At 41.2% G+C, this 15,770-nt stretch overlaps 2 protein-coding genes across 29 annotated transcripts in view; one reads left to right on the forward strand and one right to left on the reverse strand.

Moving 5' to 3' along the window:
• LOC117893724 (gamma-aminobutyric acid receptor subunit beta) overlaps positions 1-2,946 on the forward strand; it is a 28,659-nt gene extending 25,713 nt beyond the window's left edge. For 4 of the 15 annotated variants that reach the window (XM_034800437.1, XM_034800435.1, XM_034800438.1 and 1 more), the window contains exons 8-10: positions 1,575-1,888; positions 1,976-2,215; positions 2,355-2,946. In XM_034800437.1, the coding sequence (XP_034656328.1) occupies positions 1,575-1,888; positions 1,976-2,215; positions 2,355-2,516 (716 nt within the window). In that variant the 3' untranslated portion in view covers positions 2,517-2,946. Of the gene's footprint in view, positions 1-1,574; positions 2,216-2,354 lie in introns of all 15 variants that reach the window. The other 11 variants (XM_034800427.1, XM_034800425.1, XM_034800424.1 and 8 more) reach the window with 5 other exon arrangements.
• A 5,527-nt stretch (positions 2,947-8,473) lies between these two features.
• LOC117893722 (protein nervous wreck) lies at positions 8,474-15,615 on the reverse strand. Of its 14 annotated transcripts, none has more exons than XM_034800420.1 (13): positions 15,447-15,599; positions 15,000-15,154; positions 14,696-14,925; positions 14,111-14,638; positions 13,148-14,039; positions 12,922-13,090; positions 12,430-12,849; positions 12,319-12,375; positions 10,694-10,719; positions 10,478-10,592; positions 10,244-10,402; positions 9,786-10,180; positions 8,474-9,696 (listed from the first exon to the last, which is right to left on the reverse strand). In XM_034800420.1, exons 2-13 carry the CDS (start codon positions 15,018-15,020, stop codon positions 9,637-9,639), a joined length of 3,072 nt encoding a protein of 1,023 aa, XP_034656311.1. In that variant the 5' UTR covers positions 15,021-15,154; positions 15,447-15,599; the 3' UTR covers positions 8,474-9,636. The 14 variants fall into 14 exon arrangements, 12 of the variants coding, with proteins under 12 accessions (XP_034656311.1, XP_034656309.1, XP_034656308.1 ...); XM_034800418.1 differs by adding an exon at positions 11,471-11,503 and having other exon boundaries at positions 12,430-13,090; XM_034800417.1 differs by adding an exon at positions 11,471-11,503 and having other exon boundaries at positions 10,244-10,405; positions 12,430-13,090.
• Positions 15,616-15,770: the final 155 nt, after the last annotated feature.

Raw genomic sequence — 15,770 nt, forward strand, 5'->3', positions numbered from 1 at the left:
AGTCTGCTTTCTGTTTTGTTTTATTGCCTTTGCAGCAATTGGTTTGCCGCGACTCGCTGGGGTAAGTAAATTCGTTACTAGTTATTCGTTCCTCGTTACTTCCTGCCCATCCATATGCATTTACGTATGTGTATGTGTATGCGTATGCGTATGTATCTATTGATCAAACCACATTCATCAACGAGTATGCGATGCTTTTGGACTTAATCTCGTATGTTATCCTCCTAACCCTCGTACTTACCCAATCCCCCCACAAAACCCGCTCAATCAATTCGATATTGAAATAAGAATCAGAAACAGAATCAACGCATGCAGAAAGCAAAACATTTTCAAGGATAACAACGACAACAACAACGGCAGGAACAACGACAGCAGCAAGAAACATCGGAAGCAGCAAAACAAAATGCTGGAAATTTTTGTGTCCTTTATAACGGGCGACTCTGTTCAATGAATTTGCATTTGAGGCACGCACATGAACATTTTCCTTGAATGATGGTCGCAACTGCAGAAATAAATGTGTACATAAATCGTTTGGCTTACAAATGACTTTTTCCACTCATTTCACAAAAACAAAGACAGCAAACAACACTCTCACTCACTCACTCACTCAGTCAGTCAGTCAGTCAGTCAGTCACCCACTCGCTCACTCACCCACTCGCTCACTCTCAGACACACACACTCGCAGATACACACAAAAAACACTACACAGACACTCTTCACTTGCTCTGTCTATATCTCCTTCTCTCTCTATCTATAGAAATTTATAGCTAACTCTCTCACAGACACCCAATCACACTCACACACCCACACTCACCACCCAAGACTTGCTTTATTCGAATTTTCCTTTGCCTGGCTAAAAAGAAAAAGAGAAAGAAAATTTACTTAAATTTCTTGATTTCACTTAACAACAAACAAAACCAGAAACGAACACCGAACAACAAAGTCTATATTCGTTCGAAAAAATGGCTCTAAGTATTACTTAGCTATAGATTCATTCCTACTACTACTACAGCTATAACCCCGGCCTTTATCCTAACCGAAAATCTCTTAACTATATCTCTGCCACTCACCGTTTTAGACGTTGTGCCATACTGAACTGAAAATTGAATGCCAAATTCTTTATTAAAATTGAAATTTCTTTTGCTTTTCTATTTGTCTTTCCTTTTATCCATCCGATTAATATGCCAAAAAAAACACTGTACTACCCCGCACCAAATTATCAATCAAATATATTATATACAATATATACTCGTACTTCTGCTACAACTACAACCAATCAACCAACAACCAATCAACAAAATATCATCCGAAACATCATATGGAAACTCAAACTCGAACTCGACTTGCCTCAAAATTCTTCAACTGCATCCGCATCAATATCAAAAATCAAAATCAATATCGAAATCAAAATCAAAATCTCCCCCCACCCACCTGTACGCCAACCGTTCATCTATCGAAAAACTATCAACAAATTCCAAATGCCTTACCAATTCGATTACCAATTATCAAACAAAAATCAAACTCAAATCAAACAAAATCAAATCGTTATCGTTATCGTATATCGCAATCAATAGAATACGCCACCGTCGGCTACATGGCAAAACGAATTCAAATGCGAAAACAAAGATTTATGGCGATCCAAAAGATAGCCGAGCAGAAAAAGCAACAGCTCGACGGGGCCCAGCAGCAGGCCAATCCAAATCCGAACGCACCCATGGGGATGGGTGGAGGAGGTGGCGGTGGCGTTAACGCCGGTGGAGGCGGCGTCGGTGGTGGCGTTGGTGTCGGCGTTGGCGTTAACGTCGGCATGGGCATGGGTCCTGAGCATGGGCATGGGCATGGTCACCATGCCCACAGCCATGGTCATCCGCATGCGCCCAAACAAACAGTGAGTAACCGCCCAATCGGCTTTTCCAATATCCAACAAAACGTTGGTACGCGCGGTTGCTCGATAGTGGGACCCTTGTTCCAGGAGGTGAGATTCAAGGTCCACGACCCGAAGGCCCACTCCAAGGGCGGGACCCTGGAGAATACGGTGAACGGTGGTCGAGGCGGCCCCCAATCCCACGGACCCGGACCGACGCCCGGCGGCGGTGGACCCGGTGGCGGCGGCGGTGGTGGTGGTGGAGGTGGCGGACCGCCAGATGGCGGTGGCGATCCCGAAGCAGCGGTCCCAGCCCACTTATTGCATCCCGGCAAAGTAAAAAAGGTAAAGGTAAAGATCGTACATGATGCGGCGATATATAACTAAGTTCTAACTCCCATTTGAGTATATATTAATCCATTTTACTTGTCTCCCTAATCCACCTACAACCCCTTGGATCCCTTGCCATTTGTACTCCCCTATCCTGCAGGACATCAACAAACTGCTGGGCATCACGCCCTCGGATATTGACAAGTATTCGCGCATTGTGTTCCCTGTGTGCTTTGTCTGCTTCAACCTGATGTACTGGATCATCTACCTGCATGTGAGCGACGTGGTCGCCGATGATCTGGTGCTGCTCGGCGAGGAGTAAAGAGTGCGTCGAGGGTGCTCCAGGATCACCAGGAACAGGAGTGAACAGCGCACGAGAGAGTCAAACTGTGCAAGGCGCTGAAAAACCACACAAAAAAGAAGAAGGAAAACCACAAAAAAAAAAAACAAAAACTAAACCAAAAATAAAGAAGCGGAAACAAAAGTAATTTTAACTAGCGATACGAAGGAAGACAAGACAACAAGTTATTGTTTAATACTAATGGACACACACACATATTAAAAGGTCGACAGCAAAGAATATTGTTAAATAGATTTACACAAAGCGGAAAAAACAACAAAACATTAGCATTAACATGGAAAAAATGAATATAAATGAATGAAGAATAATCAAAAGCAACAGATTAGCAAATTGTAGTGAAAATTATATAAACGAAAGGTATAAGCGAACATGTTGAAAAAGGGATTTAAAAACCATTAAAACCACAAATATAAACGATCAAAAATCATACGCAATATAGACATTAACGAAAAGTGAAGAGAGGAAAGTGGAAGTGAAGTCGAATGAGATAGAGAAAGAGATTACTAAGGGGATTAGAAACTACAAAATAAAAAACGCAGTCGATAAAGTTGATTTCAAAGTTGACCACAAAGTTAAACAACACACAGTACATATAGTAGAAGAATTAACCAAAACGAATGAATTATATAGACCATACTCTAGGATGAATGATTTCCATTATCTTTGCGGAGTTTTGTGCTTAAGTTTAAGTACCGAAACACCTTTTGCTTCCCACTTCAAAAGCAAAACACCCAGAGAGTCTTCCTCTAATTTAAGTGCGTTTTTTCCCTCAACCCAACCACCACCAACATCAGCAGCACGCTCTCCGAATCGAACCTATAGGTAGAGATCAGAACCAAAAACTAAACCCAAAATTTGGTATATCGATTCTAGTTTGATTGCCCATTCAGTTGGTTTGATTGATTTGTTTATTCAGAACTGACTTAGCGCTTCCAAGTGAAATGGCCAAATTTATTAGAAAATCAAAACGTAAGGCGATGAACAAATTTCGACAATTGAGAAACAATTTAGCAAATCTTTTTGATTAAGTTAACTTTAAATACACAGAGAAACACAAACACACACACATAAAATAACCATTCGACTAGTGACGAATTGGTGGGGAAGAGAAAGAGAGTTTTAATCATTTTGCACACCAGAATAATAAATGGGAAAAACCCAAGAAATACTACGAATTACTTTGGAGCGCACCTTTTATAAAGAAGCAAGCTGGCAAGCTGTCAAGCATCGTGGATAAGTCATACAAATAGTTAGTGCAATTGAAATAGCTAAATAATACATAATAGGAACGATAAAGTTTCATTTTAGTTACACCAAACAAATTTTTGATAACAACTTTAAACTTTAACGAACAAAGAACAAATTATTCAAATTGCACTCACTCAAACAATCCACTCACTCACTCACTCACTGACTCACTCACTCACTTACCAATATGATGGATGCTCCACACAAGAATCAAACTCAAGAACTTTTCGAAGACAACTTTGCGGCACCATTTAAGAAATCAATCTAAGGTCTACATAAGTGAGAAAACCCAATAAGAAAAAAATACAAGTAAATTTAAAGGAAATACAAAATACAGAAAAATATAACATAGAGAGCATAGAAATATGTGTACACAAGTAATGAATGAATGAAAACTGCCTAAGAACATAGTATTTAAGTCTAACAAATAGTTGCCTAAACAATAGGAGAAGGGGATTGAGAATTGATTTCCAATTTGTATATAAGAAGGAGGCGGAGGCTAAATACTCGATACATACTCATCAACAGCAGAAAGCAAAAGCAAAAGCAAAGTAGGAGCAAAACTTCGCAATTGAATTAAAACTTAGTTAATGTAATTAAATCTAGTTAAGCGATTAACTCGGATACGTTCAAGCAGTCAATAAAGCGATTAACATACAAACGATACTTACGATTGCACCGTCTTAAGTTAGCCTAATGAACAAATAAAGACAGAGACACAAACACAAACACAGACACACAAACACACTGACAAACACTTGCATACATAAATATATATGTATGAAATTTTCGCTCAAGTTCCTCGATGAATCACATGAAACATAAGAACAACAAACCAAAAGCAAAGGTTAAGTTAATTAACACATAAATTAAAGGCAAGTGAGTTTAACTTTAAAACAAAAATAAGCAAAAATAAAAAAAGTGAAGAATATACAAGAAATTAAAATTAACTTTAGCACAAGTGAAGGTCGGGAGAGATATATAATTAGGCATAAGGCAAAAACATACCAAAATATCATCAATGAATTTTAATTTAGTGTTTATGATTAGTGGAAGGAAGGAAGTGGATGGCGAACGGGTCGAATCGCAAGGCTAAAGAATTTTGTACAGTTTAGCTAAAGTTAATGCTAGGAATTAGGTATACACCATAATATGGTCAAGGTATGATAGTAACACTCAAAAAAACACACACTACCAGACACACACCAACACACACACACAGATCTATGTATATGTATATAGAGTATGGCATAAGTATACACAATTATATATATATTGATATATATATATATCGTATTTAGGCACCTACATATATGTAGCACGAGTTTTTTATATGTAAACCCCTAATCCAAATGAAACCAATTAATTGTATATACGAACAAAAAGTACTTATGAATGGAACCCAGCTATGGAAACCCTAGAGATTAACACAGTAGCAGGAAGCGGAAGCGGAAACGGAAGCGAAGGAGGATGAAGATGGAGATGACCCTTGGTCCCCCCCCCCCTCAATCATCGAACTTGAGGCAAACCTAACCAAGAATTCAGCCAGACAACAGACAGAAAGAAGTACAGAAGTGAACCCAAGGAAAAATTACTTTATTAAAGATCTAGACAGACACACGCACGCGTAATACACACACACACATGTTTATCCGAGACAGCGAAAAAGAGTCGAGTAATCGACTATTGGATACCCTTCAGCCATAAAAGAGTAATCAGCAGAGATTGCCTATTGTCTGTCTGTTTCACAATAAGAATGGATAAATCGTGCAATTTATATTTTATACATTCCGACAGCAAATTGGATCATATGGCTTATGGGTATCCGTGTCCCCGTAAAACCCCAGAAATAACTAAGAAATTGAGCAAAATAAAAGCAATATAATGTTTGAAGTAATTAATTGATTAACTGATTAATGTTTGAGTTAAATGAGAAAAGGATTTGAAGCAGAACTGCAATTGATCTACCATTCCCCAAAAAGAAAATAATTACACAGCCCCCGACACTTGGCATCATAAAATCGGTGATAAAAAAGAACATGAAAGAAACAGATTGAAGATATATCCATATAGAGAGAACACACTCATATATATATAAACCTATATATATTTTGTAGCTATACAAGTTTCAGAAATCAATTATGTTACCGAAGGACAGAAATCAAAATGTTTATAAAAGCGAGAAGGAAAACATGAAAAATGATATACACAAAAACAACTACTATAATGCATGCGAGAGTATCAGTTCGAGTATCCCCTATATAAAGTCAAATCAATTTTTGAGAGAACAACAACAACAACAACAACAAATAGCTGCTCAACGGTTTCGGAGCGTATTTCCAAAGAACGTAAATTAATGAGAAAAACAAAAACGAATAACAGAAAAAAACCATTTTAGTTGTAACAAAATGCAAAAGGCAAAAAAATAGTTGAGAAACATTTTAAGAGAGAACTAACTTAATGGCAAATTGATGCGTTTAATTTTTCATATGGAATTTTTTACTCTACACTTAGTTTACGATATAATTTGTGGGGCAACCCACAGAGAGGGGTGAAAAACCAATTTAGTTGGCCATAGTGAGAACTTTTTTATGAAACAAATTAAATGTTGAAGGGACGTGCAGTGACATGTGACGGCAGATTGCCTACATATGATCGCAATCGTGTATCGTGCAAAAACAAAAGCATTTAGGACAAAAAGGAAGAGAGACAACAATTGAAAGCGATGAGAATATGTAAAATGTTAAATTATACACACAATGAAAAATGTTTAAAGCATTTTTGGTGTTGCTGTTTAGACGGCGACACCAACACCAACGTTTTATATAAAGCAACCAACAAAATATATAGAAGAGAAGGGGATGGATATATATATATGTACGTGACATGATGTAATAATTGCGTATGTATGTATGATGTATATTTAATTATATTATATATGTATATGGTGGTCTCAAACAAAACAAACAAACAAACAAACGTAAAAACAAAACGAGAAATTCTAAAGTATCTAGATAAGCAAATGAACAAGTTGAGAACCTTAGTGCTTAAGTTGAACCACACACACACAACAGACACAGATACATACCAAGTACCAGATACAAGATACAGATACAGTATAGCTAACAGAACCCCTGCATTCCTGCATAGTGCACCAGAAACTAATAAAAGCAAAATGTGGCATTTTTAAAATGAATTCCGAGTTAATGCAAGTGAATATTATTATGGAGTAATAGTCTACATATAATCCCCAAACCCACAGGAGATACGGATTGAGATTGAGATTGAGCCATGAATTGTTAGCCAACACTAGTGCAATGAAAACACTTAACCAACACTGACACTCAGACACACCACACACACATACACTTATGGTTGTACGTTGCATAATTTATCATTTGTTGCATCATTATTAATACCTAGAACCCCCAAATAAAGTTGACAGGCTCCACCTTTTGCTCAAGCAAAGTAAAACATGCGAATAAATTTGTTATTACATTTTAAGATTAGATATCCCCACACCCAGCCACACCCCTCCTCTACCACCCACTCGCTACCCGCAGGCACTGGCTACTAAACAATCTCTAGATATGCGTATATGATTTGTCTGTCAATCAACCAGCTCTCGAGTCTCAAATCATTATCAACATCGTCATGCAGTTACTTAGAAGTTCGGTCTTCAAGGAGTTCAACGAAATGTATCTATACTCGTACTCGTATAATTTTTGGTTTTATCCGTCCATCAAAAAAAGAGTTCCTAAATGCAATAAATGAACATTTTTTATGATTACCATTCAGCCAGCCTGCAAAACATCTTCCAATGTCCTCCTAGACATTCCTATTCTATCCTACTCCCCACACGTCTGCTCTGCTGTCAATTATTGGTTATTACTATTACTCTCATCTGACCCTTTACATTTCGGTTGCTCAACCCATCAGATTCTTAACAATACACCCATCCCCTCCACATACATAGCTACCATGTAAGCAGGAATATGTTTGAGATTGATGTTGAGAAGGAGAAGAAGAAATAATTTAAAACGTAATGCGTAAATGCGTATATGTAATGATTGATCACTGATCACAAATTTTGACTGTGTTAATTTCGTTATATAAAATGAATAAAACAAAATTAAAAATACCAAAAAAAAAATAAAGCAAAACTGAAATGAAATAAACAAAATAAATAATTATCTATAGCATAAAAAAACAAAACAAAAACCAATTAAAATAAACACACACATGAAAATGAAACCAAAAAATAAACGAGCGATGAATGTTACCAGAAAGTAAAATGATAAAAAAAACAAGAAACCCAAGAATGGAACCTATATTTAATAAGTTAAATACTAAAACTAAAAAAAACATCCAAGTGGACAAAACGCAAACCAAGAAGAAAAATATTATAATATTGCAATGAAGTGAATATAAATAAAGATATGTAAAAAAAATTACAAAAAAAATTAAATACGAACATGAGTTTTATTCCAGTAAAAGAGGTATTTCAATGGGTTTTATTGCCAGGAAAACTCGTACACTTCTTCGCTTGCTTGAAAGTGGAAATTTGTTTATTTTTGTTAGTGGTTCCGAACAGAGGGTTGTCTTTTTTTTGTTAAACTCAGGAATTACATACAATTACAATACATTTGGTTGCGGCTTATTCAAGTTCGTTTTTTCATTAGTTTAAACTGTGTGTTTATGGTAAATATCATATCGTTGAATATGTGTGTATAAGGAGACGTCATCCGATTGAGTTATGCATTGAGGAGTATTCGAGTATTCGCAAACAAAGTCTCTGATTGAGTAGGCATTTCACTAATTTCTCTTCAATTACTTAACCATTTCTGGCCATTCCAACACATTAACTTAGTTCATTTAACTAGACACGGAAAAACATTTAACTAATTAGGCTAGAGTTTTGCAATTACAATTACAACAATATTTTTGTGGGTAACCGTGTACATTCATTTTGTGGTGCAGAACTCTTAGGATTGCGAGTACGAGTGAATCAAACAGAATAAAACAGAACACAACGGAATTGACTTGGTAGAACTCTGCTTGGCTGTTTGTTCTTAACTGATTGTTAACTTGGCTAATACGTTATCGGTTCGGATCTCAAGCACAATGGTTAACATAAGGCGGCTAAAGTACTGGACTTAGATATATATACAATACATATTTTTATTGCTCGATTAGTTGCTGTTGCTGATATTCAAAGACCGACCCGTGTCAGAGAGTGCTACATAAACGTTTACAATATTTCGCTATTTATATATGTATTCCATACGTGTCTGAGAGTATAACACATTACAAACTAGCATAATTATGTAAATATATATTTATATAGTTTATATTTATATATATCGTATGGTGGTTTTCTTTAATTTGTTGTTATGAAGGCCCAGTTGATGTCTAACTATAACCCCGGAGGCAGTCAGAGAGAAGTATATTCGAATGGATGTACACAATTTGAGCGCTGCACGTGATGCGAGGGGTGAGAGGAATCTTTCTATATACGGTATTAGTACATATCATATGATTAATCTGTAGACCTGCTGCTGTGTCGTTGTATGTGGCTCGGGGGTAAACGCAAATAAACCAGAACAAATTTTGATGCATTGCTTTTCCGACTCTCTGGTTTATTCCCGTTGTATTCCCGATCGTTAAACTGCTAGATTGAAGTCCGTCTAAGTCTGTAGCTGTATCTGGATGTGGTTGGTTGGTTGGTTGGAGGTTGGTGGATCGTGTTTGGTGTTTGGTTTTTTTGTGTGTGAGCCTATTATGCATTCAAAGTGGCTGTGTCTGGAGAGGTGGTGTTCCGCTTGGATCCGCTCTACAACTGTCCGTCGCTATAGTCTATATAGTATAGTATATCATGCTCATGGTCGTGTGCCTAAAAGAACAAGAGAAACAACATTGAAGTAGCCGACCAAGAGGGGTAGAGATCTAAGCGTTCGACTCTTTCAGATTTTGCAAACGTGCCAATTGATTTGAGTCCAATTCCTCGGGTATGCTAGCTCGCCCACCGACCACCTGCTTGGGCGCCTCAATGTCCTCCTCGGCTGCGACTCCACCTGCGGATGCGCCCTCGCTCTGACCCTGCTCCTCATCGCCCGGCTCTCCGTTCACATCGAAATCGCTGGACTGCTCGCCTCCACCCCCACCGCCCCCACCTCCACCACCGCCTGCTGTGGCCCCGGCGAACGCATCATCAAAGTTGGCATCAAAATTGGCCTCAAAGTTGGCCTCAAATCCAGCTCCATCTCCGGCCGCCTCGGTCTTGGACTTCTCATTGAAGGGATCCTCGACCTCCTGCAGAATGGGTACATCGGCGCCCGAGGCCGAGTCCGTGCCCTCCGAGAAGGACTGTTGGTCCTCTGGATCACAGGATGGATACTCGGTCAGTGTAATGCTTACCACCGGTCGCACTCTACTGTTACCTTCTTTGGCAGCCGTCACCACCTGTGCGGGCGGCTGCTTCTGTGGCGATGGCGTTACTTTGGCCAATGGTTTTGGCGCTATCTCTGGCTTTTTATCCGCCACCGGTTGCTCCTGCTTGGACTCATCCTGCTTCTTCTGCTGCTCACGTTCGCTCTCTCCTACTGGTGGGAAAGATTTATCGGCACCGTCTTCAACCATGGGGGTTGCAGCGGTAACAATTATTTGTGCCATACCTAAGTTCAATGTGTTGGCAGCAACAGGCTCTGATTTGCCAGCTGCCTTTTGCAGCTGAGGCGGCTGTGGCGGCGGCAAAGACGGCGGTGGCTGCCCATCGTCACTGAGATCGTCCTGAAAAACACACACACGAAGGAATAAACATTTAATTATGTGATCTATAACTGTTTTAGAAATGTTTAAATGGCTGAATGGGGGTTCAATGGATAGTTTACCTCCATGCCAGGCTCTTGGATGAGTACTGAGTAAGCATTAAAAAAAAGTGAGAGAATATTTCGATTGCTTAGTCAAGATTCATATTTCTGGTTTAAATCATTCTTATTTCTTGATCAAAAAAGGTATATATTGTATATATAAAGAGCGGTGAGAGAATATACATAGAAATCAATAATTGTAGGATCATTTCAAGGCAGTCTTGGAACAAGAACTATCTAGATACACGATAATAAGGTATATGGCAAAAGGGAAACTAAGAAAACTAATTAGCAAAATATAAATTAATAATCTTATATATACGATATATAGGAGAGGGGTACATAAGTACATATGTACATATATTCAATATATACGTAGGGAAATATTCAGTTGGTATTTTGTATGCTTCGGAGTTACACAAACATGCGGGAAGGTGTGAAGAAAACTAGGGTACTAAGGAACCTCTTTTGAACATATTTTACATTTCTGTAAATTGAAGCAAATCGGTTTAGATTATCTCACTGGATCTTGTAGTTCATATATTGGCTGATATTTAACATAATAAATAGTTTGCTGGGAAAACCTCAAGGGGTATACAGGAGTATATGTATATAGATAGATAGAAACTACCAATAGGGAAAAACTGCAAGATATATCTGTCACATGCTCTCATAAAACACAATGGGTAAGGAACAGATTTCCCCTAGACTAATTCAAGATACTGAACCAAGAGAAACATTTTTAGGGGTAGTAGAGATTATAGATAGTTAAAAGATGGAGCATATTAATTCAATTACCCTTCTTGGCAGTGGTTTGGCTTTGGTTCTGGCCTTAAATGACACAAAGACACACAATTTACACTGAGAGAAATAACAACAACCGATGCAGAAAACACAGCAATGAAAGAAAAAATATGTGTTTTAATCAATTGAAAATTAATCGTAAGCTTTCTACCAAAAAATCAGTGCCACAGACACACACAGAAATATATACCTATATATATTTATCAATAATTAAAAAGATTGAGAAGCTGCAAAAAGAAATAAGTCGATAAACATGGCAAGAAACAACGATACACTGACACACGACACGACACACGTTGGATAAGCGGCCTAAGAAGAGTTAGGAGAGAGAACACTGTAAAAAATCGTAGGGTAATAATAACAGTTCTTCGTATTGCTTTCATCTGGGTAGTGGCTGGGAAGACACATTTTTTGTTTTTTTTTTCTTTTTTTTTTAGTTTTTGGAGACAGAGACACATTAACGGTGTGTGGAGAGAGAGTGGAGAGTGGCGGGTGGTTACAGTGATTTGTGATGGTGGTTGGTTTTGGGTTGTGATTGTATTAGTAGTAGTTAGGTAGTACAAGTGATTAGTATTTAGACGAGCTGCACTTTTGGAGATTAAGTTTTACCTCTAGAGAATATAGAAGCAGGTATAACAGGTCTTTTTTTATCGGTGGAAAATGGAAAATTATACAATTGTCTTTTTGTTTTTTTTTTTGGTACTAGAGGAATCGGAGATTGAGTGATAGATATACATATTTATATATGGAAAATAGATTTAGATAGAGATAGAGGGTATAGGAAACCAAAGAGCAGATGCTGACGGGGGTGTAGGGGAGAGTGCTGGTATTTGGACATTTACCTGGCGGAGGCATACTCGGAACAGCAGCACCGTTGGGTATATAGCCACTGTCTTCATCTGGAAAACGAATTATTGAAGTATGTAAGTCATAAATGGATTTCAGTCACTCACCTGCCGTATCCTGTGAGCCGAACATATCCTCTGTCAGCTCCAATTCCAACTCATGAGCATACTCTGGGGGTAGTGCTGGTGCCGGGGGCAGAGCAAAGTTCGGGGCTGCCATTGGGGGTGGTGATTCATCGCCGCCCTCGCTGAGGGGTTCGCCCAACTCGTCGCACTCCTCGACGACCAGCGAGGGGAAGTTGCCAAATTTGCCATCCAGCTCGCCCTCCCACCAGCCATCGTCGACACCGTGGGCCGTCTTGGTGATGATCTTGATCTTGTCGCCCTCCTCGAAGGTCAGCTCATCCTCGGCTGTGGCATCGTAGTCGTAGAGCGCAATGCACCATTCGATGTCGGACTTGAGGCGCTTCTGGGGGGCCATTATGACCGATACCTGGTCGGGGGATTGCATCGAGTCCACCGTTTGATCTTCGTTGTCAACGGTGTAATCGACAGATGAGAATGAGATTTGAGAGCGCAATTGATTGGCGGAACCAGTACCATTAAAAGCGCCGCCGGCCGTCTCCTGATCAATGTCCAGATAATTGTGCGGCACATAGCCCTCTTCGCCCCGATAGTTGCGGGCACGCAGCCACCCATCGCCATCGCCCTCGCCGACCACCTCCAGCTGCTCGTTCTCGACAATTGTCAGCTCATCGGGATTTTGGCCCTTCAATGGGAAAATGGAAAATGAAAAGAAATCCCTCAAAGAGGATCCACCACTCACCGTGTAGCTGTAGAGTGCGGTGCACTTGAAGATGGCCTCCTTGGGCTCGGGTACAATCGGTTCATCCTTGTCCTCCTCCTCCTCCTCGCCACCCCAGTTCACCTCGGTTGGATCGTCCCAGGCTCCAGTGCCTGCGCTGGCTGCCTTCGCGGCAGCTGGAGCTGCAGCGGCAACCGCAGCTGCCGGACGCTCCTCGGGCTCGTCATCGCTGTCGCTGAACGTGCGATCCCTGGAGAGTTGCGTCTCTGCCTTGGGCTTTGCCTGAGCAAAGGCCGGAGCACCGCCGGCCGCCTCCTCTTTGTCGCTGTCGTAGAAGGAATCGGAGCTGGGATTCTCGCCCTGGCCCGAGGCATCGGTGCGCATCGATATGGAGCTGGCTGAGCGCGTTAGCTCTTGCACCCCCATAATCTCTGCCTCCTGCACCCACTCGTCCACATTGATGCCGCCGTCGCGCAGGCACTGCAGACAGGCCTCGGCCTTCGCCTTCTCGGTCTCGGAGCGGCGTATCTGATCACGGAACTCCTCGATCTTGGTGTCCAGATCGGGACCATTAGGATCGTTGGGATCGGATCGCTGTCCCGAGTCCCTCAGCGACTGGCAGAGGGCCAGCTTCTTGGCGTTCTCCCTTATCGAGGCATTCTCCTTGACCACCCGTCCAGCCAGATTCTTGGCCTCCTTAGTGAGCGTCTCTGTGGCCGAATCATGCTCCGTGGTCACCTTCCTCACCGGATCATTGTCACAAGCCTCAAAATCATACTGAATATGCTGCTTCAGCACCGGATAGAACAAATAGCAACACTGCAGATTGTATTCCCGCGAAAGCTGCTGCGCCTGGTCACGGATCTTCCCGAAACTGTTCTGCGTGGCCGAGCAGGTCAGCAGCTCTGTGCGTCTAAAAAGGGGAAGTAAATCGAATCAATGGATAGCTCTAAGCATAGCCAGGGGAGTGACTGTCTGTCTTACCCCATTAGCATCAGGTACTCGGCAACTCGCTCAAACACATAGTTCTCCATGGTGGTCATCGTGGTCTGCAGATCGACGGTAAAGTAGCGATTCTGATGGGCGTTGGCAGCCGCCAGACTGAGTATATAATCGTTACGAGCACCCGTGGACTTCTCCTCGAGCAGCTCCTTCCGTGAGGTCACTCGTGCGCTGTTCTTCTGCAACGATGTGATGGACTGGAAGAAGGAGCCCTTTTTCTTCTTCAGCTTCTCCTCGATGTCGCGTGCCTTGTCGCGCACATCGTGGGCACAGTGCTCCTCATCGAAATACGACTTCTTCGTCTTGTCCACATCGCCCACACTCAAATGGAGTTCCTTCTGCACGTTGACAATGCCCGATAGCGAACGCTTGGCAATGGCCACTTTGTAGTCCCTGAGAACCTTGGCCTCGTCGGCTATCTGCTGCTGGAATACCTCGATGGCTGCCAAGCGGGCTCGTGCCAACTTCTCATTCTCCTCGAGAACTGTGCGCCACACACTCCACATGTTCCTAAGGCAAAATAGTGTGTCAGTCAAGTAGGAATTCCATTGGGGTTGCTTCACTTACCAACGCTCTTCCATGCCCTCCATCTTGATGTCTGGAATGTTGGGTATCTTCTTGTTGAGATACTGAGACGAGATCTTCAGGAGGGCCTCGCTATACGACTTCTCGATGGCCGATCGCTTGATGGTGAACTGTCGTATGTCCTCCAGCAGGTCGCACTCATGCTGGTTCTTCAGCTGCAACTTGGCCACCTGCTCCGTGTGCAGATTCTTCAAGAACTTCACATAGTTACCCTGTGGGACACAAGAATTTAATGTGTGCGGAATACTTTTTTACGGGATGGAGGATGTTCTCTGAAAGGCTTTACCTTACGCGGCGGTGGCTGCATTTTGGGGACTTGGTCTACTATGGCTATGGCTATCGAATCACTCTACGCACTCTCGCTTTACGCTTTTACCTAGCCAATTCTTGCTGTTCTTTGCGAGCTTCAATCAAAGCGCCTTACATTACCACAAGCAGTTGCTGCAAAAACGAACGGGTGAGAATGTGATGTGAGGTTCAAGCTATTATTGGATTCTCTATGATTTATGTAACAAATATTTTCGTGTGGCTGAAGGTTGCAAGCTTTTTCACTTCGCAGCAAAATTCTCTACAGTTTGATGGTAATTTTTCAGCGGAACAGCAGCACCCACGCACAGGGCACAGGCACAGGGACACAGCAGCCCCCCGTTTCGGGTGTATCGATTTCTCTGGCTCTCAGACAGTGGAGCAAATGTGTAGACTACAATTTCAACTGATTAAACGCCATGCTAACACTTTTCTTGGACATTGCCCGTGAAGGTTGTTCTTTTGGTAAGCAGTTTGTTAAGTTTTCTGCTTTCTCTGATTGGTTTTTACAGAATTTAATGCACTTTTTCTCTGGTGGCTGCGGTCCGTGGCTTACTTATCGATTTCGATTTTCGTCTTTTTTTCGTTTGCTATTAACCGTTAGCTGCTGCTGCGCAGGAGTGTGAGAGCAGGAGAGAGCGAGAGATGGAGAGAGAGCCCCAAGTGAGAGCAATAGTTGGTGCGTGTCCGCTGGGAGAGAGAGCGATTTGAGCGCGTACGATTTTTGGCTTACTTTCATTCATAGCCATAT

This window comes from Drosophila subobscura, chromosome J, assembly GCF_008121235.1.
Source record: "Drosophila subobscura isolate 14011-0131.10 chromosome J, UCBerk_Dsub_1.0, whole genome shotgun sequence".
NCBI classification, from domain to species: domain Eukaryota; kingdom Metazoa; phylum Arthropoda; class Insecta; order Diptera; family Drosophilidae; genus Drosophila; species Drosophila subobscura.

Excerpts from the sequence above, each read along its gene's own strand:
- LOC117893722 (XM_034800412.1), bottom strand. The coding sequence starts at position 15,020 with ATGCAGCCACCGCCGCGTAAG. Across the intron at positions 10,720-11,470 it reads CCAAACCACTGCCAAGAAGG|TACTCATCCAAGAGCCTGGC; the intron begins GTAATTGAATTA and ends ATGCTTACTCAG. Across the intron at positions 9,697-9,785 it reads AATTGGACTCAAATCAATTG|GCACACGACCATGAGCATGA; the intron begins GCACGTTTGCAA and ends TTGTTCTTTTAG.